Source organism: Thamnophis sirtalis, unplaced genomic scaffold, assembly GCF_051295495.1.
Source record: "Thamnophis sirtalis isolate CommonGarterSnake01/CBP01778 unplaced genomic scaffold, rThaSir2_p1.2 scaffold_2, whole genome shotgun sequence".
Lineage (NCBI taxonomy): Eukaryota > Metazoa > Chordata > Lepidosauria > Squamata > Natricidae > Thamnophis > Thamnophis sirtalis.
Window position 1 is genome coordinate 80,882,708 of NW_028261382.1, and position 26,384 is coordinate 80,909,091.

The window sequence follows — 26,384 nt, forward strand, 5'->3', positions numbered from 1 at the left end:
CCTGGGGCTGTTGAATTATCCAGCCCCATCCTAAGTTATGAATGTTGTTGAATTTTTAAATTGTTGTTTTTTATTTTTATATCCCCCCTTCCCTTTTTATTTGTAAGCCACCCTGAGTCTTCCGAGAGTGGGCGGCATACAAGCTAATGAAATAAATAATTAAATAAATTATTTTTAGGAGTAGTGGCTGTTTTGTCATTGTGTTAACCTCTGTCTCCTTTGCCAATGATATAGTTCTCCTTTCTCCTCTTTTCTAATCCTCTGATTTTGATAAGAAGTAAGAAATAAGAAGACTACAAAGTTATTAGTACAGTTTTGTAACCTCAATGTTTTTGTCCTTCTTTCATGGGGTATTTTAATGTGTTTTACAAATGCATGTTCCCTGATCACCTGTTACTTGTCTGATAAATTGCTATTAGCATTTTTTGCTTCTGATAACAGTATTGTTGACAGGAAAGAGAGAGAAAGAAGGCAGGTGGGGGTAAACAGAGATGGGGAGATGCACTTGAATTAATGTACCTAATTTTATATCTTTGAACCAACCTACATGGAAATTTAGCATTCTTTTGAACTTTGCACATCAGTGGATTTTGCAGCGAAGTCTGTATACATCTGTAGGAAGTATCCTCATAAAATGTGCACATTCATTACTGTCATAATGTGCTTTGGGAAAATGATTTCCAAAAACAGTGTACGGTTGTAAAATTGGAGGTATTTGAGACTGTATAGAGGAAATAATTCAGGGGTGGGTTTCTCGCCCCGTTCCAACCGGTTCGGTTGGAATGAGGCCGGCGGCGTCCTCGCGCACGTGTGCGGCATCCTCGCGCACGTGTGCGGTGCGCGCGTGCACGTGCGCGGCGCACGCATGCGTACTAGCGTCTGTGCGATGCCCCAGCTGCTCCTGGAGGATCGCGCAGGCGCTGTATGCGTCTTGCGCATGCGTGGGAGCGCAGAATTCATCAAAACCGGGTAAGGAGCGGGTGTGGGCGCGCGGGCGCGCGCGGGCGCAGGGGGGGGCCCTTCGCCGTTCCCGGTAGTTACTTACTTCCGGGTTCGGCAACCAACCGGATCGCAGGGACCGCCGCGAACCGGTTGAAACCCACCCCTGAAATAATTGCACATACCGGTATGTCGGAGGCAATCACAAAAGTCAAAATGGGAATAGTAATAATAATAGTACTTAGATTTATTGTATATATCACTCCATAGTGCTTTACAGCACACTCTGGATGTTTTACAATGTTATATTGCCCTTGGAAGGATGAGTAAAACTTTGAGCCCCATCAGAATTGAACTCCAGGCTGTGGGCAGAGTTTGCCTACAATATTGCATTGTAACCATTGCACCAACATGGCTTATTTCTGTCTGTGCAGCTGAATCCCTGTTCTTCGTGGGGTTTTTCCCCCCCATTCAACACATTTTAAAAGGGTTGGGCTTTGATCACACAGTTGCAACCTCTACCCTGACTTTCTTGAGCCCCATTGGTTACCCCAAGTCTTAGAATAGATTATAGAATAACAGAGTTTGAAGGGACCTTGAAGGTCTTCTAGTCCAACCCTCTGCTTAGGCAGGAAACCTTACACCACTTCAGACAAATGGTTATCCAACCTCTTCTTTAAAACTTCCAGTGTTGGATCATTTACAACTTCTGGAGGCAAGTTGTTCCACTGATTAATTGTTCTCACTGTCAGGAAATTTCTCCTTAGTTCTAGGTTGCTTCTCTCCTTGATTAGTCTCCACCCATTGCTTCTTGTCCTGACCTCAGGTGCTTTGGAGAATAGCTTGACTAGTGTACCTGTGGTAGAGCATCTTGCGATTTAGCAGCAACAATATTTTCAGGAGTGTTATATTTGCTACTTTTAAGCAAAACAAGGATAGAAGTGGATGCCTCTCTGATGCACAACACATCAATTTCCATCTTTTATTCCCGACAGGGCTGAAAACATCCAGCCTTGTTCAGCTTGTTCATATCTTTGTCATAATACTTAAAGGAGTTTTTATTGCTCCCTCCGGAGTAATAATATTAACAATTAAGTGCATCCTTGGATGCAGAAAAGCCGGCTGCCTTGAGCTACAGGGTCAAAGAAATATTTATCATGACATGTTTTCTGATCCATTTTATCTGGGAAACATAGGTTTGCTCCCAAATCTTTCTGCAGACAAAACATGTTTCTTTCATATAGTAAAACATTGTTATTCCTGTTAATGTTGCGCTTTGAGAACATTGCAATTCCATTTTCAAAACTAATTTCTTAATAAGAAAATCATACATACATACTTATATACATACATACAGTACATACATACACTGTATTTTTCAGAGTATAAGATGGACCTTTCTCCCTCAAAAAAGAGGTGTGTCTTGTACACTGAATACAACATTTTTTGCCTCCTGAAACCCAACCCCTTTCACCAAAATGGTTGTGCAGAGACTGTAGAAGGCTTCAAAGAGCTCCTGAGGGCTGGGGAGGGCAGAAATGAGTAAAAAACGGGAACTCTATAAGCCTCCTAAAGGCTATGCATGCAATTTTTTAGAAAAAAAGGGCCCGTTTTTGCGAAAAAAGGGCCTTTTTGGGGAGGTTTGCAGAGTGGCAGTTAAAACTTAATCCCCTACTGGCAGTTAAAATTTAATCCCCTACCAGCAGTTATAAGGGACAAACAGCCAAGATCCCACACTACTCCTGGAAACACCAAACCTGAAGTAGTCAGCAGCAGCCTGAAGATGACGAATGTGACTTCGTCGAAACGTCGCAAAGACATATCCAATTCTACGCGGGAGAAAACCCGAACAACTATATATATATATATATATATATATATATATATATATATATATATATATATATATATATATATATATATATATATATATATATATATATATATATATATATATATATATATATTCAGGATGCATAGGGCTTTTGCCTCTCCTACTTTAACATTACAAGTGCTTCATTAAGCCAGGAATTCTCCTGTTAATTAATATTGCTAATTTGATCTGAAATAGAATGTAGGTAGTCATGGGTTAAGGAAGGCAATTGGGGCCAGAATTTCTGTTGCTAAGTAATGCTGTTGTAAAGCACGATGTCATGCGACCGCATTGCTTAGCAACAGTGATCCTGGCACTCCAAGAGCAGCTCACACGTCGTTAAGTAAGTCCCACATAGCTCACAAGCAGAGTAGGAGGCAGGTAAGGCAGGGTGTGCAATGGGAAACCGGAAGGAAGGTTTGCCAACAGCCATCATGTGACCAGGGGATATGGCAACCATCTTAAGTGTGAGATGGTTGCCAAGTGCTCAGATCATGGTCACATGACTGCAAGGGTGCCACAACTTCAAGGACCAATCATAAGTCTCCTTTTTCAGCACCATCATAACTTAAAAAAAATGGTTGTAAGCAAGGACTACCTGTAAGGTAACCCATTTTGATTATGTTGATGAGCTAGTAAGAACCTTAATTCAACACGGCAACTTTGATTCCATTCTTATTATTCTTAATTCAATTGTTATTAGTATGAAATTTAGTGGCATGATTCCCTGACTTCTTGAAAAGCCCCCTCTCACCACCACCCCATTTATCCAGTGGTGAAATTAATGTTTTTCACTACTGGTTCTGTGGGCGTGGTTTGGTGGGCGTGGCAGGGAAAGATACTACAAAATCTTCTTTCCTACCCCACTCCAGGGGAAGGATACTGCAAAATCCCCATTCCCTCCCCACTCTGGGGCCAGCCAGAGATGGCATTTGCCAGTTTTCCGAACTACTCAAAATTTCTGCTACCAATTCCCCAGAACCTGTCAGAACTTGCTGAATTTCACCCCTGCATTTATCTGACTGCTGTTACAATGATCTCTTAAGTATCAGCTCTTCAAAAATGAAACAACAACTCCCCCAGCTTTTTCTAAACAAAATTGCATAGGACAAGCCCCCACAAAAGTCTCATTTACCAAAAAGAGTGCAATTCTTGTAAAATCATTATGTTATTTTTGAACAATGATCCGTTCTGAAATTGCTTGAGTTTGTAAGGCCCAGATGAAAACTTAATTGAAAGTTTGTTAATTACTCTCACACTCTTTTTTTTTGAAAAAAGATTATTTTTGAACACCATGCCAACCTAACAAGTAACGGTGTAACTGAGATCACACAAATGTCCCAAAGACTGGTGGCCAGGCGAGCCCAATATGGACACACACCGTTGCAAGTCATCCTATCTCCAAACAAACAGCCATTTTTAGCACTAACACAATTTATTCCCATGCCTATTTGAAATCTGAGAACCAGGCTACATATCTGAAAGGAAAAGAATGACATTGTGCCAAGATCTTCTATGGGTTACTGTAAGTAGTTGTCACTGAATGCCAGATTAAAAGAACCGTGTCTGAACTGCACATGCTGATTTAACTTCATGCACAATTGGGCTGCCCTGTGGATTTGTCCTTTGGCTGGTCGCACAGGGCGTCATGCAAGAAAAATGAAGACTAGCTAATGCCAAGTGCTCTATCATGGAGTTAAAAGCAGTGGGTGGGATTCAAATAATTTAACAACCGGTTCGCCCAGGGTCAGGTTGGCTGTTGTGGGAGGCGTGGCCCATCCCTGTCCTCCAGCTCCGCCACATATATGGGATGAACCTCCCATGACAGCCAACCTGATCCTGGGTGAACCAGTTGTTAAATTACCCCCCCAACATATACACTATAAAAGTGCATCCTGGGTGCTGCACTGCAATGGAGAAACAGGCAATGGAGCGGCCAGAAGGAGGAAAGGAGGAGGATCAGAAAGAAGAAAGAGGGAAAGCAGCCTCCTCCTTCCCTCGCACCAGCTGCTCTTTTGCCTGTTTCTCCATTGCAATGCAGTGCAGTGCCCAGGATCCACTTTGATAGCGGTGGGAGAGTAATTTAACAAGTGGTTCATCTGAACTGGTGCAAACCGGCTGAATCCTACCACTGGTTAAAAGGGATATATGAATGAAGGCAAACATACATGTTCCATGATAATGTTACAGGATCCAATCTGGATCGGTCAGCTGGAGCAGAAGTTCAATCTATCGAGCTTTTGGGCTTGTGCTGGAGCCAATCCTCATGGAAGTTCTTTCTAACCTTCTGCTAGAGAGTTCCCTAAGGAAGGGCTCCAGAAAAAGTCTGAAAACTTGGAAGACTAAACCTCTGGTCCGGGTGACTAACCTGGGGTCAAATTCAGCAGGTTCTAACAGGTTCTGGAGAACCGGTAGCGGTTCGGAGAACTGGCAGATACCACCTCTGGCTAGCCCCAGAGTGGGGTGGGAATGCAGATTTTGCAGTATACTTCCCCTGCCACGCCCACAGAACAGTAGTAAAAAAAATCTGAATTTCACCACTGTGACTAACCCAGATTGGATCCTGCGGGGATATATGAGATCAAGAAGAGGTTTTGTGGAGGATTCCTGTTTGGATTTGAAAACTCCCAGAGCTCTTTAAAAGTCTTTTCCCACCGCTGTACCTATCTGTCCCACTGAGCTATTCCATATCTGTATTTGCTTGAAATTTGCTGTCCTTGTGGATGATTCTTATCCTTTCTCTAATACTTTTGCTCAGTGGTGGGTTGCAAATCCCATTCAAGTGCCTCCACAATGCTCCATAACAGCCCAGCTGCTCTGCCGAGCATTGCGCAGGCACCTGCGCAAAAGCGTAAAAGCCTTTAAACTCCGGTAAGGACTTCGAGCGGGCAGGTGGGCCCTCCAGAGCACTGTATCAGAATGGTATTCGGTGCTCCGGGTTGGCTCTGGTACACGTGTACTGGGGCGTACCCCCTGCAACCCACCACTGCTTCTGCTTCAAACTACTGAAGTCCTTTGTTTTCCCTCCAAGGTAGTGATTAAGAGGCCTGGAGAATTTTGCACACTCCAAGATTTTCCTTAGATGGTGCTAGAATAATGAGGAAATGCTGTTTTAACATTGGTACAAATGAAGATGATCCACTATACCCATGTGTTTTGGATAAGATAAAGGCAATGTCGTGCAATGATGAAAACTATACATAGCCATATACATGCTTGTACCATGATTAGATACCAGTAGGAAAAGGCGCTAAATCAACTTTGGGTAGGTTCATCTATGCTTATAGCCTTCAGTTGTATCCTTAGCTGAAATCCATCTGATTAGTTGAATTAGGTTGACATTTTTTTCTCACATGTTTACCCTCTCACAAAGGAAGCAGATGAAAACATATCTAGTGCCTTGTGGATCAGACCCTTCCCCCAGCAGTCTATTCTCATTGAGGCCAATTAACTTAGAAGCCCACTTTTCCAGCTGGTGACCTTGAGAGGCAATCAAAGCTCACATCCATTGATCCCCCATGACTTGATCCAACCCTATTTTGAAGTCAGAAAAGCTGGTAGCTAACACCACAGAAACCCCCAAAGTTGAATTATGTGCTGTGTAATTAGGTTGTACAAGTTAGTTGTCTCCAGGCTGGGAAAATTTTGGGCGGGAGGGAGAAAATATATTGGGCTAATGAACATAGGCGAGGTCATTTGATTTGGACTTGGCAAGAACTTATATTAGCATTTATAACTCTCTTTTATGAACAGGATGGGATTTAACAACTTGAGGACTACAACGAGTTTGGCTAGAAATTTAGAAAGAAAAATGCTGCAAACTCTTGTGGGTCCTGCTTTGTCTTCTCTGATGATTTGGGTGTTGTAATTAAAGTAGCACAATTTCTTCACTGTGGACTAAAACATATGAACAACAGTTGCAGGAACTAGATATGGCTAATCTAGAGAAAAGAAGGAATAGGGTTGACATGATAGCAGTATTCCAGCATTTGAGGGGCTGCCACAAATAGAAGGGGGTCAATTTATTTTCCTAAGCACCAGAAGGCAAGACAAGAAACGATGGATGGAAACCTGATTAGGAGAGAAGCAATTTGGAATTAAGGAGAAACTTCCTAGCAGTGAGAACAAATAATCAGTGGAATGGTTTGCCTTTAGAAGTTGTGGGTGCTTCATCACTGGAGGTTTTTAAGAAGAATCTGAGCAGTCAGTTGTCTGAAATGGTATAAGGTCTCCTGCTTGAGCAGGGGGTTGAACTAGAAGACATACAAGGTCCCTTCCAGTTCTATTCTGGTTGATTGGTTGATTGATTGATTGATTGAAAATAAATGGCAGGAGCACTAGAAGGCTGCTTCTGCCAGACTCCTCCTCCTTTGTAATAAGATAAGCAAATCACAATGCTAAGAGAGAATAATGGTCTATTGGGGTGAAAAGAGGTAACATTGGAGATGAGATGGGGAATAGATCATTATAATCTGTGGGTGGTTGGCAAGACCAATGAATGGACATATTCTGGCTGCAAGGTATATTGCAGCCAGAATTACATTGCAATCCTTCTTTTATAGAAACAAAGGCAAATTACACAATTATTAATAATTTGCAATAGTGCAGAAATTTTGTATCTCCGTTATTCTGTATTCCTTCAGTTCTGACGCAAGCTGTACAGAATGTATCTTGCCATCTCCCCTCCCTTAAGCCACGTTCAATGGCTGCTTCGCTAATTTCTTCTCCTAAATCCTCTCTTAGCTCACTGCTTACTAAAAAATTGTCTGCCCTAATAGAGTTTAGATAAATGACGCAATTAGTTGAACCAGCAAGATGTTCATGGTTTAAAATGAACAATTGCACAGTCGTATTCACGAAGCCGGCTAGCTCCTTAGCTGTTGTCTTATATCCTTTGATGAAACAACTGCTTTAATAGATTCCTGGCTTCTTAAAATAGCATCATTTATGTGGTAGCTGTAGCAAGAAATGGGAACTTTCATGTGTGAATCAGGCATCGTAGATAGAACATTCCGATCACATCGCAACCTTTCCCATTAGTCTCGAGTCTTTTAAATCTCTCTAAAGAACAAGATCTGCATCATACGATGTTCTCTCGCTTTCACACAATTGCCAGAGATCAGCATGGTGGGAACATGAGAGTGGATCTTCTCAGTGGCTACTTATAGGATTTGGACTTCTGGAATGGAAAGTCAAGTAGTTTCCATTGTCTTCTTCTATTAATAAGTAAAGACACTTTTCTACGTAGCTTAACAAATGTGTAGGCACATTCAAGTATTCTTCCTGACTTCCTGTATCTCACTTCAGTCCTGGGGGGGGACTCATTTGTGAAGTTTTTTCAGATCAGGGACAAATCAATTCACACACACAAAAAGGTAAAAGCAAATAAAACTGAGCACAGTATTCTCTACCACCCTGCAAAGGAGCTCAGAACAACTGCAAAATGGTATATATTTAAGCATTCAGAGCAGGAGGCACAATGGTTCAGTGGTTAAAGACACTGAGCTTGATGGTCCGGGTTCAAGACCCAAGTGTTGGGCAACAGGGGAAGCTCCCAGCTTCTGCCCACCTAGCAGTTTTAAAACATGCAAATGTGAATAGATAAATAGATACCACCTAGTTGGAAAGGTAACAGCATTCCATGACCCCAGCATATAGTCATGCTGGCCACTATGACCATGGAAGTGTCTTCAGACAATGCTGGATTCCTTGACTAAGGAAGAAATGGAGATGAGCATCACCCCCCAAAATTGGACACAACTGGAAATTAGCAGCTTTTAATTCATTTCCCCCCAAATGGCTTGTTTCCTCCCTCTCCTTCCCTCCCTCCTCTCCTCTCTTTTGTAGTTATATTATGAAAGGATCTAAAAGAGAAATAATGGTACATTATAGACAATGCATTTGTTTACATACTGCATTTTAGTTCAATTTGTTAAAATCTCTGCCTCAGGAAATATTAACAAAACTGGAAGGCTATTATGCTATGTCTTAAAATTGGAATGTTATTTCTTTTTCCCTTCCTGTTCTGGCCCTTTATGGTCCACCATAGTCAACAATAGTGAAGCTGCTGATGACATTCAAGTTTATGATGTATCCAAAGTTGGCAAGAATAAGCAAAACGAAAGAGTGCAATTGAATGATCACCCCCACCTATCAATAGCATTTAAACATGATGTACCATCTGGAATATGTTAATTTCTGCCTAGAATGGTATATAGCAAATGGTCCTTGTTTTTGGTCTGGAGGTTAAAAAGACCCAGACAGCACACATTGGTTGCAATGGCTCTCAGAAACAAGACAAAACAAAACCCAAAGCATTAGATGACTTTGAATCTTTTCAAGATTTATGGCATCTCATTCCACCCCTTTCCCCCCCACAAACTGTTTTGGGTTTTTCATTAGAAAGATAGATTAAGTCTGCTCCCAAAGCAAGATGTCTTTGCTCTTGTGGAGCAGTTCCTCTATTTTTATTTCATTTCAATTTATTTTTGCAAATGAACCTTGCCATAAAACTTCATGAAAATGGATGGAAGAATGATTAGAATCCAGATGCTGCCAAGCATGTCTGCAGAAGTAGAGGATTCCAGAGACAGCATCTTGAGAAGCACGATGAAGCTACATACCAAAATCTCCCTGTCATGACTTCCTCCCATGAAATCTTGGGAAACTCTAAAAGTTGGCAGAAAAATCCTAAGTGGGATAAAGGGAAGAGAACTCAGTTTCTTAAGTCATGGTCTAAGATAGAAGATGTGAGAGAATTCAAGTTCTTTAGAAGCACTGGATGATGCTGGCAAGAACTGGGCCTTTAAAAGCATACAATATTTATACTTTGGAATCTCTCGCATTCCTATTGAATCCACTGGAAGAATGCAATTATTAGGAGAGTACAATTCATTTTAAATTTTCATTAATTCAAAGAGTCAAGCTACTTCAAGTTTACAATTTATGCCCTTGAATCAAAAAGTTTTGAACACATGATAAAAGGATGGAGGCTTATGCTCAGCAGCCCATCAGATCTCTCAACTGATTCAAGGCACCTGATTCAATTTAGCATGCTAAATGACCTTGAGGATGGAATTGGAAAGGATGATTCAATCAGATTGCCTTTAAATCTGAATCTTTGCATAGTCCTATTAATGAATGCACCTGATGGGATTGATCCAAAACCTTCACTGGAGAATCCTTATAGAGGATTGTGATTGCCACTGTTCCATGATAGTTAAGCTGTTGGACTAGGCCAGGGGTCGACAAACGTAAACACTCAAAGAGCCATTTGGACCTGTTTTCCACAGAAAAGAAAACACCGGGAGCCACAAAGTTCGTAACTGGAAGCCCCCTGTTCAATTCTGGAGCTGACCGGAAGTTCAGTTCCCTCACCATAGAGTCTCCTCCTAGCGCAGCATACTCTTTCCTCTACCTGTCATAACTGAAAGCCCTATCAATTGTGGAGGCAACTGGAAAATCCTCCCCTTGCCATAGAATCTTCTCCTGGCACACTGTGCTTCTCGCCACCCCCACCACCAGAAGCTCCTCTCAAAATTGTGGCACCGAGTGGTGACGGAGCCGCAGCAGAGGGAGGAAAGAGCCACATGCGGCTCCAGAGCTGCAGTTTGCTGACCCCTGGACTAGGCAATGGTGGGATCCTGCTGGTTTAACAACCAGTTTGGTGATTGCATGCTTTGCACATGCACACGTGCTCCCCATGTGCCCATGCCTGATGCGTGCTCCGTGCACGTCAGTAGTTTTAATAAAACCTATCTTCCACATTACTTCTGGGGAGCAGCACAGCTGAGGCGCAGCAATCTGCTCTGCTGCGTGAACCAGCTGAGAGGATATAGGTAAGTAAAGCCCAGGAGCTGGTGGGCGGGCCAAACTGATCGTCGGAGCGAACTGGTTGGCTTCCAGCTGTTCGTCGGTGCTACCCGTTTGCCCGAACAGGTCCAAACCAGCTGAATCCCACCCCTGGGACTAGGATGAAGGACATTCAAGATCATATCAGGTGACTCTGAGCAAATAACATTTCCTTGGCTCTGTCTCCCCCAAAATACTGCTATATGAAGAGGAAAAAAAGGACATTATCCTGTGCATATTATTTTTATCTCCTGGGGGAAAGGTAAGATGAAAGCTACTGGATATAAATCAATAAACAGATGAACAAATATATTAGCATTTCTATTTTTAAAGGTGAAAGAAAGCACCCACAGATTGAGGACATTCCATCCCAAATATGGTTTAGTGCTTGGAGTGATAAAATGCATCACTTTCTCTCATTCAAGGGAGTGAAACTAGTTTCAGAAGTTTGAATTTCATCTATTATTTATTGAGCTGTTGAACAAAAGGCAATGTAGAGGGGAAATTACATTGACATGGTAAGCAGTGAGAAGAAAGTGTCTTGGCAGGAATATCTGTGAATGTGTGTATCTTCATTTGAATGTTCTACTCCTAAACTTGCCAGCTTTAACAATCAGCTTAATGCCTTATTATTTTATAAATTAGGCTATGGTGCTGGGAAATGGAAGGAAAGGGAAGAAGAGGGTGATCAGCAGCAAGGTGGATAGAGTAAGTTACAAAGGCATTGGATACACCATTGGAAAAATAAAAAAAGTAGGTTGGAGGCATTTTGTCATGTCAATAAGTTGCTAAGTTGACAGTGACACAATGGCACATAATCATTATGTAGAGCCCACCTTTTCTCCAAAGTTATGGTTTGGGCTCTTCTCATCATCTGGTCACTCTAATTTTATCATTATAACAATCTGTGAGATCAGTTTGGTGGAGAAGCCTTCATCCTAACTGTTGGGCAAAACTGATTTTGCATTGCTTGCCTTTCCATCCCCCTGTTCTGCCCCTCCTCCTGTGCTTCATTTCCATTCATAACTCAGAAGGCAATTCACATCCCAATGACGCCAGAGGTTAAAAAATGAATATGCTAATTATTCATTTGCGGAAGACAGAACAAACACAGTAGGAGCAATGGAACCGAGTCTTCTATGTATTTAGTTTTGGCCAACCTTGGTCTTCTTAAATAGAAAATAGAATTTTGAATTAACACCTACTAAGAAGCCAGGAAGGAACAAATATACTTTCTGTGCCTAAGTGTGGTCTATTCCTGAGTGAAAAAAAGTCATAACGATGTGGTATATTATATACTGGTATATTATGCTGATATATAGAGTATATTGATATTATATACAATATATTTGAGACTGAGTAATGAGATATTCTGATCTGCTGAAACAAAGGACAGTTAAAAAGGGGGGAAACAAATAGGATCCAGCCCACTAGGGTATGCCATGAAAAATCCAGTAATGGTATCCTCTTATCTTCACTACTGGTTTGGTTGTGGGAGCGCGCTAGACTGGGCATGTGCCGAACCTTCTGCACATGTGCAGAAGGTCCTTGATGGCATCTAGGTGGGTGGGCGGAGCCTTGCACAGCTGCCACTACCAGTTCACCCAAACTGGTGCGAACTGGCAGAATACCACCACTGGAAAAATCTGAGCACTGTCCCCAAATTGTGCATTTTCCCAAGAACAAATATTGGAAACAGATTCCCAGCCTTTCCAAAATTGATCAGGAACTCTCTCCCCCCTGAAATGTAACTGCATAGGGAAAATGCTTTAAGACATGAGGACTGATGATATTCCCTATATTTATTCATTAATTTAATTTTAACAGTGAATACAATTAAAACCAATAGTGGATGAAATAATATAAGATGCTTAAATTGGCTACCAAAATTAACTAATTTTCTGAGTTGCAGAAAACTCTACATCAAAACTATTTCATACTAATAAGCCACAAAAAATTAACCAAGATTAGCATGTTAGATGAACTGTTAGATCTGTAACTGCCATGTGCAAGGAATCGGGATCACATGTTGAGTTCTATTTCAAAAGATTTATTGCTCAAGCCTATACACAAGAATCTAGTCAATTAATGGTCAATACTAAATTGTCACTAAATATGAGTCAACAGAATTCAAAGGAGGCTGGACTTGGATTGTTTGTGGTAACATAATGATGCCATACCATTTCCTCTCTTGATTCCATCCCCAGATTCTGCCTCTCCTCCTCCTCCTCCAATAATTGACCTGGATTATTATTTATCCAGGATGTTTATTTATGTGTTTATATTTCATATTTCTTAACCACCCACCTCTCTTCAGATAAAGCTAAGTCTTGGCTCTATCCAATTACTGTCCCAATACTTTCAAATTTTGGAAGGAAACCCCCTGGTATTCTACTCCAAAGCTGATGTTGCTCTCAGTTAAATAATAATCTTGCACACCATCACAGAGAGATCTTAGAAAACGGGTCAATATATTCCCAAGTAGGGATCTGGGGGAATGCAGTTCATTTTTTATCTCCCTTGCAAATAACCCTGAATTTTAGTTACTGAGAAACAGGGATGGGATTCTACTGGTTCAGACTGGTTGGGCCAAACCAGTAGCTCTGAAGCCCAGATGGGAGCAAACCAGTTTGCAACCCTTTGCAAGTGGGCCCACCCGCCCTTGCGCTTTACCTACCTTTATCTTCTCACGCTTTTCCTTTCCAAGCAGTAATCCTGAGGGTAAGTCTTCTCTAAACTGCGTGAAGTGTGTGCTCAGCAAACTGGTTGTTAAATTGTTAGGATCCCACCCCTGCTGAGAAGCCTACAAGATCTCCTTACAGGAATCTTGCCATTACTGTAGTTTGTGTCTCAGATCAGTAATAGTTTCTAATGCCCCGTGGCCTTTGTCAAGGGCCAGATTTGAGAAGAAAGACAAACAATGCGATTCTAAAGCAGTGTTTCTCAACCTTGGCAACTTGAAGATGTCCGGACTTCAACTCCCAGAATTCCCCAGCCAGCGAATGCTGGCTGGGGAATTCTGGGAGTTGAAGTCCGGATATCTTCAAGTTGCCAAGGTTGAGAAACACTGTTCTAAAGTAATGTGGATGATGCAAAGATAGAAATTTTGTAGATGACTGTCCTTATAATCCTTATAAGGAACGGCTCCTAGTTATGAGGGTTTAAATTTCAAAATGAGAAGCATTTCATTTAAGAACTTGTACAGCAAGAATTTTACTCAGGTGGCCTATTCACAGAGGGGGGAAAGGGAACACTATGTCTCTAATCTTTTTTTTTTTTGGCACATGCTTATGATTTCTTGGCAACCACATTCCAATATTATGACAGCTAGGTCCCACAGAATTAGCCTTGTGATGACTTCCCTTTGTTGAAACTTAGCTATGTTACCCTCAGGATATTTGCCAGACTTCACTGATTGCTCTAAAGGGAGAGTGAAATTTGATTATGGCTCTTGAACTGCATGGTTTAAATGGAGCCTCTCTGGAAGCTTCCTAGAATTTGAAAGGGGAAAAAATAATCAAAATTGAAGGCTTGCTTTCTTACCAAAAGAAAAGAGAGTCCCATGTCAAGATTAAGTTGTAGAAATTTCTGGATAATCTTATGGTTATCTACTTATTTTAATCAATAGCAATAGCAGACTTATATACTGCTTCACGGTGCTTTCCAGCCCTCTCTAAGCAGTTTACAGAGTCAGCATATTTGCCCCCAACAATCTGGGTCCTCATTTTACCCACCTCATAAGGATGGAAGGCTGAGACAACCTTAAGCCTGGTGATGCCAAATTGCAGGCAGGCGGCATTCAGCAGAAGTAGCCTGCAGTACTGCATTCTAACCACTGTGTCACCGCGGCTCATCAACCTTTCAAGTTAGTTAACCTGGTTGACTGGAAAGAAAGTACAGACAGTCTTTGACTTATGACCAAAATTGGGAGCATTGTGATGTGAGTCACACCTGATTTACAACCTTTGTGCCGTGCTTGTTAAATAAATCACCACAGTGGTTAAGTTAATCACATGGTTGTTAACCAAATCCAGCTTTTCCCATTATCCTTGCTTGTCAGAAGCCAACTGTGAAGGTCACAAATGATGATCACATAATTCCAGGATGTTACAACCTTCATAAATATGTGTGGGTTGCCAATTGCATGAACTTTGATTATGTGACCATGGGGATCAGTGGCGGGCTATGACCCATACGCCCCGGTACGGACTTACCGCTGCTTGCTGGGAGCACCGGGTACCATTTTGGTATGATGCTCCGGAGGGCCTGCCTGCCCACCCATGCTCCTTACCAGTATTTGTGCTGTTTGGGGCTTCCACGCATGGAGTGTACAGTGCCTGCACAATGCTCCACCGAGCAGCTGGAGTGTCACGGAGCCATTGTGGAGCATCACAGGCGGTAAGTATGCATGTGTGCACTGCACATGTATGCGCACCTGCTGCTCATGTTCATGTGGTGGACTCCCAGCCCCACTGCACCGTACCAGTTGCAATGGGATCTGGAACCCACCACTGATGGGGATGCTCTGAATGGTGTGAATGCAAGGGCCCATTGTAAGTCACTTCCCCCCACCAGTGCTGTTACACCGTTAAGCAATTGCTAAACAAATGGTTGTAAGTGAAGGACTATCTGTACATAGAAACATGTCAATGAAGGAGAATATTCATAGCTCAGGGTTGACGTTGTGCTCCTTGGTGCTCTTTGACCTTGATTGTTTTCTTGCAAAGATTTCATTATAAGTATAATCTTTATTGTCATTGTACTTAAATACAACTAAATTGGTTACCCAAGCTATGTATGTAACATCACCAGTGCTAGTATGGGAGTGGGCTTTACTCTCTATTCATATTCTATTGGCTTGTTCTGTCAGTGTTGGTGGGAGTGGTTTTTTGATGGCTTACTTAGCAGTTCTTTGATTGGGGTAATTGTTTACTTCCTGATTAAACATCTCTAACATAAGCACTGCTGAAATGAATTCCAAGGCTGGACATAGCAATGGTTTGTTTCAACACAATTTGTTTAGTAAACAACTATGGAGTAGGTTCACATGTGATGCCAAATTCAAAACCACAACATGAAAGCAAATTTAGTCAACATCTCTAAGACTTCAACCAAGTAGAAAAGCCATCAATAAATGCATTAACAGTGGATTCCTATGAATTTAGTAATTATAAATAATGCAATTACTTTTTAGAAGTAAATGTACATGATGGCTGCTAAAACAACAATTGTAAATTTACTAGCAAGCACATGTTATTAAACATTAGAACATAAGAGTCACCTTCTAGTGAGATGGGCATCAAATAAATGTAATAAATAAATAAAAATAATTTAAACATGAGCCGTGGTGGCACAGTGGTTAGAGTGCAGACTGCAGGCTATTTCTGCTGACTGCCTGCAATTTGGCAGTTCAAATCTCACCAGACTCCAGGTTGACTCAGTTTTCCATCCTTCTGAGGTGAGTAAAATGAGGACCCAAATTGTTGGGGGCAATATGCTGACTCTGTAAACTGCTTAGAGAGCGCTGCAAAGCACTGTAAAACGGTATATAAGTCTAAGTGCTATTGCTATTGCTTTAAAGAACAAACTTTCCAAGTTACTATGTTTTTATTTTTAGAGTAACAGATTCATTGGCAGTATTTCTTAATCATTAACTTTTATTTGTTATTTGCCTTTAATGATAAACAATAATTTTAAAAGAAGAAAAAATAAATAAACCGAGCAGTCAATTGTTTCTAATACACATTCTAATAATAATATTTAGTTGTAGCAGCTGTTCACACAATCCCAAATTGTGATTACTAAACTGCCACTCTTTGGATTTAATGATTTCACTGTCTGATGATGTGTACATAAAGGAAGATTTTAAAGATAAGTTAATTGTTTTTGTAGGAAGAAAATAATACAGTAAGATTCTTTTGTTGAACTGAATTACAGGCTTTCCAAAGGTGTTTAAGTAAAAACATTGACATAAAAACTACTGTAGATTATCTATTCTGTAGAATAGATAATCTACAGAAAGGCATTTCCTGAGGTTGCTAAACAATTTAATATTAATATAAAAAAAGAATGGTCCTGAAAATTCATCTTGAAAATAATGATGGAATTAATAATTGAAGGACATACCTGAAGTTAAATAATATTTAAATTACTAAGATGGTGAACTTTGTTGAACACAAGTCCTTGAAATTAATTAAGGATAGATGAAAGGGAATTTAGAATTTTTACCAAAGCCTAATTTTTCCCCAAACTGAGTTTCGTATTTGAAAGTAATAAAACAATAAAATGTATTACAAAACATACTGTTTGTATTAAATGAAACCGTGCCATTCCAATTAACCCTTTCTCCTAAAAGTATTCCTTTCAGTTATTTCTGTCTACTCTTTCGTATTTCAACCCCAAACTAGGTATGATGAATTTAATAAAGTAGATTAACCTCTCTTTTAAATTAATTGAATCGGGCTGCATCTCATGAACTTTGTTAAATCACTCTTGGCATTTCTACTTCCCAGAATAAGATGCCAGCATTTAAAAACTGCTTAATCCATCCACCCCTTTGGGCATGGTTGACCACATCGTAGGATTTACAAGCTGGCAATTTTAAAGCTCTATCGAGTATGAACTAGAACTAATTCAATATCCAGAATTTGTAAAAGATGTTTCATTCAGAGTATTTCCAAAATAGGAAGAAGAATTGTATGCAGTTCTTGGCCATTTTTTTATTTTGCTTTGTAGAAATCTATATTTTATTATAGGTCTAAATTATAATTGATGTAGCAGAAATCATTTAAAAGAGGAAAAAAATAATTCTCAGAGTTTTGAATAAGAAAAATTAAAACACAAGTGTTAGCTCAAAGATGCTTTTTTGTTCAAAAATCTACAAGATTATTTTTTTCTTTGAGGAGGAAGAAGATTTCTCTTTTTTTTTCTTTCCTTTCTTCCTCAAAGAAAAAAATAGCTGAGTTACCTTTTGAAGAAGAAAGCAACTTTGAGACAACTGTGACCTGGATGACTGAGAATTTCCACAGACAACACGAATGATAATTATACAAATCAGAAATATTTGATATGATTTGTTCAACACACTTATTTTGACTCCAAACTGAAAAGCATTGCTAGGATTGTCCATCACAGTTGTGGGTGTGTGATTTGCTGAATTCCCGTAACAGTTTCCATCCACAATAGACTGCAGCATTCTTGAGAAACAACAGCTCATATATCTTACAAAATGCACACATTATATATCTGGAAACACATAGTTTCATAACTCCATTAAGGAAAAACTTCAAATAATCACCAAGTAAACCATCTGCACTTACAGCTACCAAATGACACAACCACAGTCTATTGAGTTTATAATGAAATTTGTTCCCCAAAGTGAGTTGGCTGTAATTAAAACTGACTTTCATATCAAAATTTTAGATTTTAAAAAATCTAGTAAACATTACAAAGAAAAGGTGCCTTTTTCATAGACTCCTATATATAGACATAGACTCCTATATATAAATTATTTCTTTGAGATCTATGAATCCACTCAAGGATTCCACCCGATCAGAAATCCTAACTAGAAAAGTGGCTACTAAATCAACAGATCTGTGAGCCGAGAAGCTATTTCCACCTCTGTTACATTAACATGGCTAATTGCTATTTTTCACTGTTGTTAATATTCTTATTATTGTTCTGCTGTCTCTTACCTCCACACATTTTGACAATAATCAGGCAGTTGAAGACTGGCCTAAAACACAATTTTTTAGAATTTTGCTCCTTTTTCTTAAATCCAATGGTATGTGTTTCTAGAAGAATCCCTTTCTACATTCAGATTTTTTTCCCACCCAGCATGAATGGCTGAAGAATTCTGACGTTCACAAGTCTTAAAGTTGCCAAGTTTGAAGTCCCCTGGTGTAAATTATGGAAGGCAAGTGAGCTGTTTGAAGGAGATCAAGTAGGACACCCCAACCTTATCATATTCAGCATTTAAAACAAAAATCAACATTCCTTCTAAGCTGGGAATGACATCCATTGAAAGCAGGATTTGAACTGTTTCCAGATAAATTTTGCTTGTGCAATTGCTTACTTTCATTTCTGAAATGCATACATTAAGACCTTTCACTGGCATCTTACTCATTTTTAATGTCTTTTTTTTTTACAACCCAACGTAGATAAAAGAAGAATTTAAGATGTCTCCCCTTAGCTAGTATTGTTTGAATTGGGCTGTCCATGACTTTTTATACAATTTTCTCCAGCAACAGGTGCTAAAATAGTTTTGATAAACAATCATAAATAGGTTTCATACATAGAAAAATAAACTTTTTGAAAATCACAGAAAAGACAATTCCTTACAAATGAGAGTAAGACAAGTTCAATGCAATCCAAAGCTCTGTCTTGACAGTAAATCTTTGGAAGCTTGGTTCTGTGTATGTTTACTCAAAGATTTACTCAAATGTAACCTGGACTTTGTGAAAGGTTAACGCCAAATAGATGTGGGATAGTTGTGTGCAGATAGATAGATGTTTGAGTGACTTGCAGAAGATTAGAAGTCAAAAACTCTTGCTATTTACTTAACCATCAAAACAGTTGATTAGTTGATCATTGCCTATAAACCAAGTTGCTGAAAATAATAATACATATTTGAGAAGAAGCAAGGGGAGGAGTTTTGGGTGAAAGGAATTGTAAGCTTGGCTTTGGTCCAGGGATCACAAATTCCTAGCCTGATTATGTTCTCAGAGGCATTCTGTTATTAATTAAGACCATATATATCCTTACAGGTTCTGAATGGTTGGGCTCAATATCCTAGTTTTAAAAAGTAAATTCCACAAGTATGGAAATTTCACGGAATGATGCCCAGTGAGCCTCATTTGTTTGATCATCTCCTGTTTTCATTGTGACTTAAACAGGATGTGATACCTGAATTTTTGATCAAAAACGAGAATCATCCTCTGCCTTATCTAGATCCCTCTGACCAGTGCCAAAATCCCATCTTCTTTTAGATAGTACCAATAATCACCTAGCTGCTTAACTCTGTGTATGTGCATTCTCAACAGTAGAGGGAAAAGAACAGGGGAGTATAAAAATAACATCACACTTACCTCATAAATTACCCTATCCCTATATCTCATTCAACTCAGACATTCCTCATTCACATCAGATGAAGAACTCATCTAGAATCTCAGATATTCAACCCACAACCTCACATTCTCATTGGCCGGTATATTTATATTTTACTTACCAATTGGCATGATTAAAAAGAAAGGAAGCCAACACAGGATGAAACATCCCACAACTATTCCCAAGCTTTTGGCTGCTTTCTTCTCCCGAGAGAACTTTAGAAGCCTTACGGAAAAATTGGACTTGTGCTTGGTGGTAGGGGTAGCTCCTGCAGCTTCAGTGTTGTTCTTGCGGTGGATGCGGAGAGTCACTTCTTCTGAATGGGACTTCTCAGTCTTCAGGCCACACGACAATCCTTTGCTTTCCCTTCTGGCTACCACGTATACCCGGCAATACATCACCAGTATGATGACCAGGGGGAGGTAGAAGGACCCAAGAGCAGAAAATAAGACATAACTTGGGTCAGTGTTGATCTGGCAGTTTTTTTCATCTTCTGGAGCTGGTTGTCTCCAGCCAAAGAGAGGACCTATGGATATCATAATTGACAATGCCCACACGCACAGCAGAGCCAGGATACCTCTTTTTTCAGTCACTATGGCTGGGTATCTCAGTGGGTAGCTCACTCCAATATATCGGTCTATAGAGATGACACAAAGGCTCATGATGGAAGCTGTGCAGCACAGAACATCAACAGCTGCCCAGAGGTTGCAGAAGATCCTCCCAAAAGCCCAGTAGCCCAGAATGTCAAAAATAGCAGAAAAGGGGAGAACAGTAGAAGTCAAGAGGAGATCAGCCACAGCCAAGTTGATAATGTAGTAATGGGTTACGCTTTGCAGATGTTTGTGACAGGCCACTGAAAGGATAACCACGATGTTGCCCAGGACCCCAAAAACAATCAGACCTCCAAAGATGACTCCTAATAATATGGCCTTGGAAATATTTAATTGCTCCACAGTCTGAGTGCAATTGAAGCAGTCAAGGGCAGAGATGTTCTCAGAGGTCAGTCCCATTATCATAACTGGTTAATGTACATCCAGTGTGTTTGTGATTCTCGCTGCCCTTTCTTTGAAAGAGCCAAGAGCAAATATTTGGTAGTGTTGGGTGAAGCTTTATTTCCACATTGTAGATAGAAACTAATTGGAAATACTAGTCTGGCTTTATAAATGCAGAGGAGAGAGCCAAACCCTTGACTAATGAACATATTTGAAAATCCACATTTCTTCTTTTGCATTTGCTCTGAAGAAAAACACAGGCGTTTCTTGTCCCAAAAATAATTCCAAAGCAATTAGAATGGTTCTCTTCAGAACAGTCTCTTTGGTGTTTATCATACCTTGCTGGGTGTTTGATGATGAAACCATATTAAAGACTGACTAAAGACCTCTTTCTTTTAAAATAATACCTATTGAGCCACCAGATGCTTTTTGTTACCAAGCAAGGAAAGTTGCTGTGGTAGAAAGGACTTCAACTTCCAGACTCTTTAAAAGTTCTTCATGGAAAGATGCAACACAAATAATAGCAGAGTATTATTTGTTCTTTTTTATGTCTTCTTCTGACTTTGAAAAATCCTCCCAGGTGAAAGAAGATTGCTGTCTGTCACTCTGGCTGACACTTCTCAATATCTAGTCTTTTCATCCATGACTAACTTTGTGATTCCAAGAAGCTGTAATAATGGTAAAACGGTGACACCCAGCATATAATCCTTTTAACAAACAATGGTTATGGACCTGCTAGGAACTCGGAGGAGATGGAGATCTGTGCTCTTCTGCTTGACAGATGAGTTGTTTCCTAAAGAAGTCAAAAGGAGAAAACATATTTCAAACACCAGACTTCTGGTTGGGCAAATATCCTGATGGCAACATTTTTCCAAAATTAGGAATCAAACTTTACTGAGTTAATATCATTGCATACAGACTGCTGTTGACACTGCTTGGTCATCAATTGATGCTTCTCAGCCTGATTGCTTTTTATAGTTTTTCATCAAATCACACCTCTGAATCCTGGGCAATAAAAATGTTGATCTCTGACAAATTGGCCATTGATTACTCTGCAGCCTCCCCCCCGAGGGGGGGGAATGGAAGGGGGAAAGGCAACATTAGGTCCTTTAGAACAAGCAGATCTATGTGTGATTTCTTTCAGTTAACTCTTTTGCAAGCAAAACATTCTGCAACTTTATATTAAGAAGAAATCATGGACATCTCCATGTTAGTTTGCAACATAAGAGAACCAATATTGAAGTGGTTTCTCTTCCTGCTCTATATTACAAATGAGCCTTATGCTAACTTGAAAGGAGAACAGAAAACTCCCCTTGTGATCTGAGATGCATGGCTGAAATTGCGAACCCTATGTATGGAATTCTCCTTGCAGCCTAGTTTTTATTTGGTCTAATCAAAACAGATTGATTGGTATCAGGGATTGGTATCATCTGTTTGAAATATCTAAATTTAGCCCTGGGCATGGTAATAAATATCTTTGGCATAGATGATGTCTATTGTAATATACACATGCAGGAGATCCCAGGGCCAGATTTGGGGATCTCTAATTAAAAGGAACAAATTACAATGACTATAAAGACCAATTGCTTCTCTAAAACTTTTGAAAGTGAAGAAGAAACACTATTGGATTGTATGTCTGATTTGACAAATAAGTGTCAAAATAATAATCTCATGTTTCAAGATTAAAATGCTGGGCATTCATGGACTGGACTGGACTAGACTAGAATAGAATAGAATAGCATTTTTGAGCAAATGCATGTTTTCAAGCAAACAACAGCATGTTGTTCCTGGTGTCCCAATTAGGCTTGTGCATTAGATCACAATAGGTATCCTTGGTGAAAAGAGTACAGGCATTTCTCTCTACAGCGGCCAGATCAATATCTCCACAGACTCAGTTCTGGGTGCTCCAAATAAGCAAGCAAGTTAGTTTCATAATTTACTCATTTAGTTTCCATAGATTTTAAAATTCCCCTCCCTTCCCACCATGCTAAGCTCAAGCACTCATCCCATTGTGTAACCATGGAATATCTGTTTTCTCCACATACTCTCAGAGTTTTTCTCAGTCCCCGTTTCTTTATCTTGGGTTTGGCTAATCTTCTTTTGGGATTCCAGATTTTGTTGGATTCGAAATTCCATTAAAGCTAATCAGAATGGTTAGAGGTGTTGGGAATTATAGATTAACAGCTTCTGGAAATAACTAGGTTCTTCCTTTACCTTTTATTTTAGAGGTGGGCAACCATGTTTTGGCTGATGGGCGGAAATAACATTCTTATTATTAGATTAAATTTGTTACATTATAGATTATTATATTATTATTATTATTTGACTGTTGAGTGCTTCTGGAGTCTGAAGACACCAGGACTGACATTTGGAAACTCTGGTTTATGGGTTGTGATTTTGAGTGGTTAATTCTTAATAGGTGTATTAAGCCTATTATGGATTTCTTTTTATTTCCCAGAAAAAAAAGAACACAGTTGGAAATCATACCAAGTTAATTGGTTGGTTTGCTGCCAAATTTCAGTGCAGTAATTTGGGGAAATTCCAGAGGCTAGAAAAAGTTTAGGGTCCACTGGTAGCCCATCAATGAGAAGTTGTCAACCCAAATTTATTAGGCAGAGAACAAAAACGATTGGCAACGCAAAGCAGACGAATTAAGCTGGTTCTAGCAAAACCAAGCAAAAGGTGTGGGACTATTCTAGACTCCTGGATGATTAGCATGGCATTGGCATCGAGAACAACAGCAAAGTGCCCTTCCAGCTACATTTTGACAGTCCAAGAACAGTACCTAGGACACAAAACCTGTTTTGTGTTCCTGAGCTACGATTTCGCCAAAGGCTGTTCCCAATTAAGAACAGCAAAGACAATGACATCATACAACTCTAATAGGAACTCTTTTCTATAAGATTAATAATAACAGGGCGAGGGAAATTGAAATCGTGCAGGAGTTTGACCATATCTCCCATAAGTAGAGTACAAATACACAGGCACACACAAGTCACAGCGGTGCTGCTTTAGACATGATATTTTAAACTTAGATTTTGTTTCTTTAGGGCTCGGGGGATCCTACAGCATGGGTCAAATTAACAGCAAAGCTCAGAACATTGTGTTATTGCCAGTTGTTTCTGACTTGAAGGGTCATTGCACTTATCTCTTTGGATACAAATGGGTTTTGCATACAAATAGTATAGAGTACAGATCTGTCCGGTGCCTTGCAGTTTCTGGCCTTTTGGACCCACTGTTTACAGCTGTTATCCATGTTTATGGGTAGAGGCTTGGTCAATTAAGGACAACAATCTATCCATCTGATAAGCTAAACTCCATGCAGTAAAAAAAATACCCTCCTTGTCTTTAATAGGACACTCACTTCCTACAAATAGAAACTTCGCTGGATATCCCCAAGATAATAAATGAGAATTGAACTAATAATAGATAATTTGATTTTAAATGTGTAATTTTCTTAAACAAAAAACTTCAGTCATTTTTCTTTCTTTTTAAAGAAAAGGTATTCCTTCTTTAAAAAGCTGACGATGCTTATATTGCAATGGAGAAAATAGGTGAAAATTCAGGCATACCTTTAGTGGGAGAATATTTCAAAGCCAATTGTAATTTCAACAATAAATTGTGGCCCCAACATCACAAAAAACAGGGCTTGGGCGAATGCGACCCAGTATAAAATTTTAGGAATCAATGAATATTAGTAAGCAGGCATGTAAATAAAAACATCGCAACACATTTCTAGTCAATTTTCTCTTCATTAGTTCTTCTCTGCTGATTGTTGTTGGACTCGGGGAAATTAAATAAATACGAGAAATCCAGGGAATGTAGGATGGAGGCATACCCCAAACAGGATATAAAAGAAATGTTGTTGACCATGTCAACATTACTTGGAGGAAAGAAGGAAGGAAAGAAGGGAAAAAGGAAAGAGGGAAAGAGGGAAGGAAGGAAAATAGGCAGGTATATTGTCTTTAGCTAAGGACTTCTTTTCCATAGATATTAAAGATCTCCATCTACTTACCTCCTTCTAGCTCCTGAAACCCTCCTGTTGCGGGCTGATTGAAAGGGGACGAATCACAAGCAGTCATCCGAATGACACAGTGGGGCACTTTGCTTGCAAATAACAATAATGAAATAAATAAATCAAAAAGGAATCAGCATTCCCACCCTCACCCCCTCCCCCTTAGTATATTTTGATGACTCACAATTACATGAATTCCCTCTGTCCCAATGGCTAAGGGTGGCTGAGTGCTGCTTTTATGATACCTCCCTCTTCCTCTGTGAATAATGCCCCCCTGCTCGACTGTGAAGGAGAAGCAGTAACTTTAGTGTGCTGTAGGAGCTGATGCAGGCAGCACTACGGTCCCTGTTGTGATTTACCGTAATCTCTTGCTGGTTACCGTATTTCAGCACAAGAAAGGGCACTTCTGACAGTTGTCAACATTTTTTTCTGTTGACTCCTCTTTCCTTTCTTTCCCTCCCTCCGTCTCTCTCTCTCTCTCTCTCTCTCTCTCTCTCTCCCCCTCCCTCTTTCTGTGTGAGTCTGAGTCTCCTTGTCAGCTGTGAGCAAATACTGGTTACTCAATCTACTTTAAAGAAGGGGGGGGGGTAAAGGAGCAGTGTGGCAAAGGAAATACTACAGCAAACTGGTGAGAAGCTAGTTAGCATTTTCACCCCACCTATCGTATTTATGCTGGGTGTTTTCACATTCTGAAATACGGATAAATGCAGTTTGTTAAGGCTGAGGGGGAAGAAAGGAGTAACAAGACTGTGAAGAAAAGGATGTACATTGAGTCTGTGGATAGGTGTGCATTTGTAAAATGTCAACTGATTTTGAGTTTGACAGCGAGATTCATACCAAGAGGGAACTCAATTGTTCTTGTTGAAAGAGCATGTTTTATTTTAGAAGAGAATATATATAGCTCAGGGTTTAACGATGGAGTCCTTGGTGGTCTCTGAGAGTGGTTGTTTGCTTGCAAGTGATTTATGATTGACTAGGTAACCTCATTGGAGCCCTGGTAGTGTTAACTACTCAGGCACTGACATGTTTGCAAGCAAAACAACCAAGCTCACAGAGCACCAAGGACACAACATGCTTAATTTGGGCAAAGAAAGAACCAAGGTTGTTTGGAACCTGCTTCTCCAAGTCTTGTATCCAGAATGAGGTCTTCTTGGGTTTATGAGAGGGTAGAAGGTAGAGGCATCTTTTCCATAATAGCTTGTCAAACAATGGGGTAAACCAGGCTGCAGGAATTGAGTTGGCACTCTGTTCCTTCCATGGTACATGCCAACACATTTGATCAGGGAGCAGCACCTTCTCCAGAGAGAAGCAGAGCATAGAACTGTCATCATTCCAGCTTGCTTTTGGATGTGTAGGACATTATTAATGGGACAGTTTTTAGGGAAAGCTTTACCTGAACCTTCATGAAAATGAAGCACACCTTTGAAAATTTGCATCGTCTTACAAATATGCACCCCTCCGCCTGACTCTCTCTAGCGAAATCTTTAGTTATTTTGGCCAGGCATCTCTTTTGCAAAAAGGCAGACTTTTATGGCTTCCTTTAATGTGATTGTTACATTTTTGATTAGCTGTTGTGTGATTATTTAAAAAGAGACATATGCTGCTCTCT

At 40.0% G+C, this 26,384-nt stretch overlaps 1 protein-coding gene across 2 annotated transcripts in view; it reads right to left on the reverse strand.

Annotated features, from left to right (window-relative positions):
• ADRA1A (adrenoceptor alpha 1A) overlaps positions 1-25,098 on the reverse strand; it is a 43,873-nt gene extending 18,775 nt beyond the window's left edge. The window contains exons 1-3 of one of the 2 annotated variants that reach the window (XM_014054869.2): positions 24,960-25,098; positions 24,776-24,867; positions 19,890-21,553 (exon numbers count right to left, since the gene is read on the reverse strand). In XM_014054869.2, the coding sequence (XP_013910344.2) occupies positions 19,890-20,784 (895 nt within the window). In that variant the 5' untranslated portion in view covers positions 20,785-21,553; positions 24,776-24,867; positions 24,960-25,098. The remainder of the gene's footprint in view (positions 1-19,889; positions 21,554-24,775; positions 24,868-24,959) is intronic. The other variant, XM_014054870.2, reaches the window with a different exon arrangement.
• Positions 25,099-26,384: the final 1,286 nt, after the last annotated feature.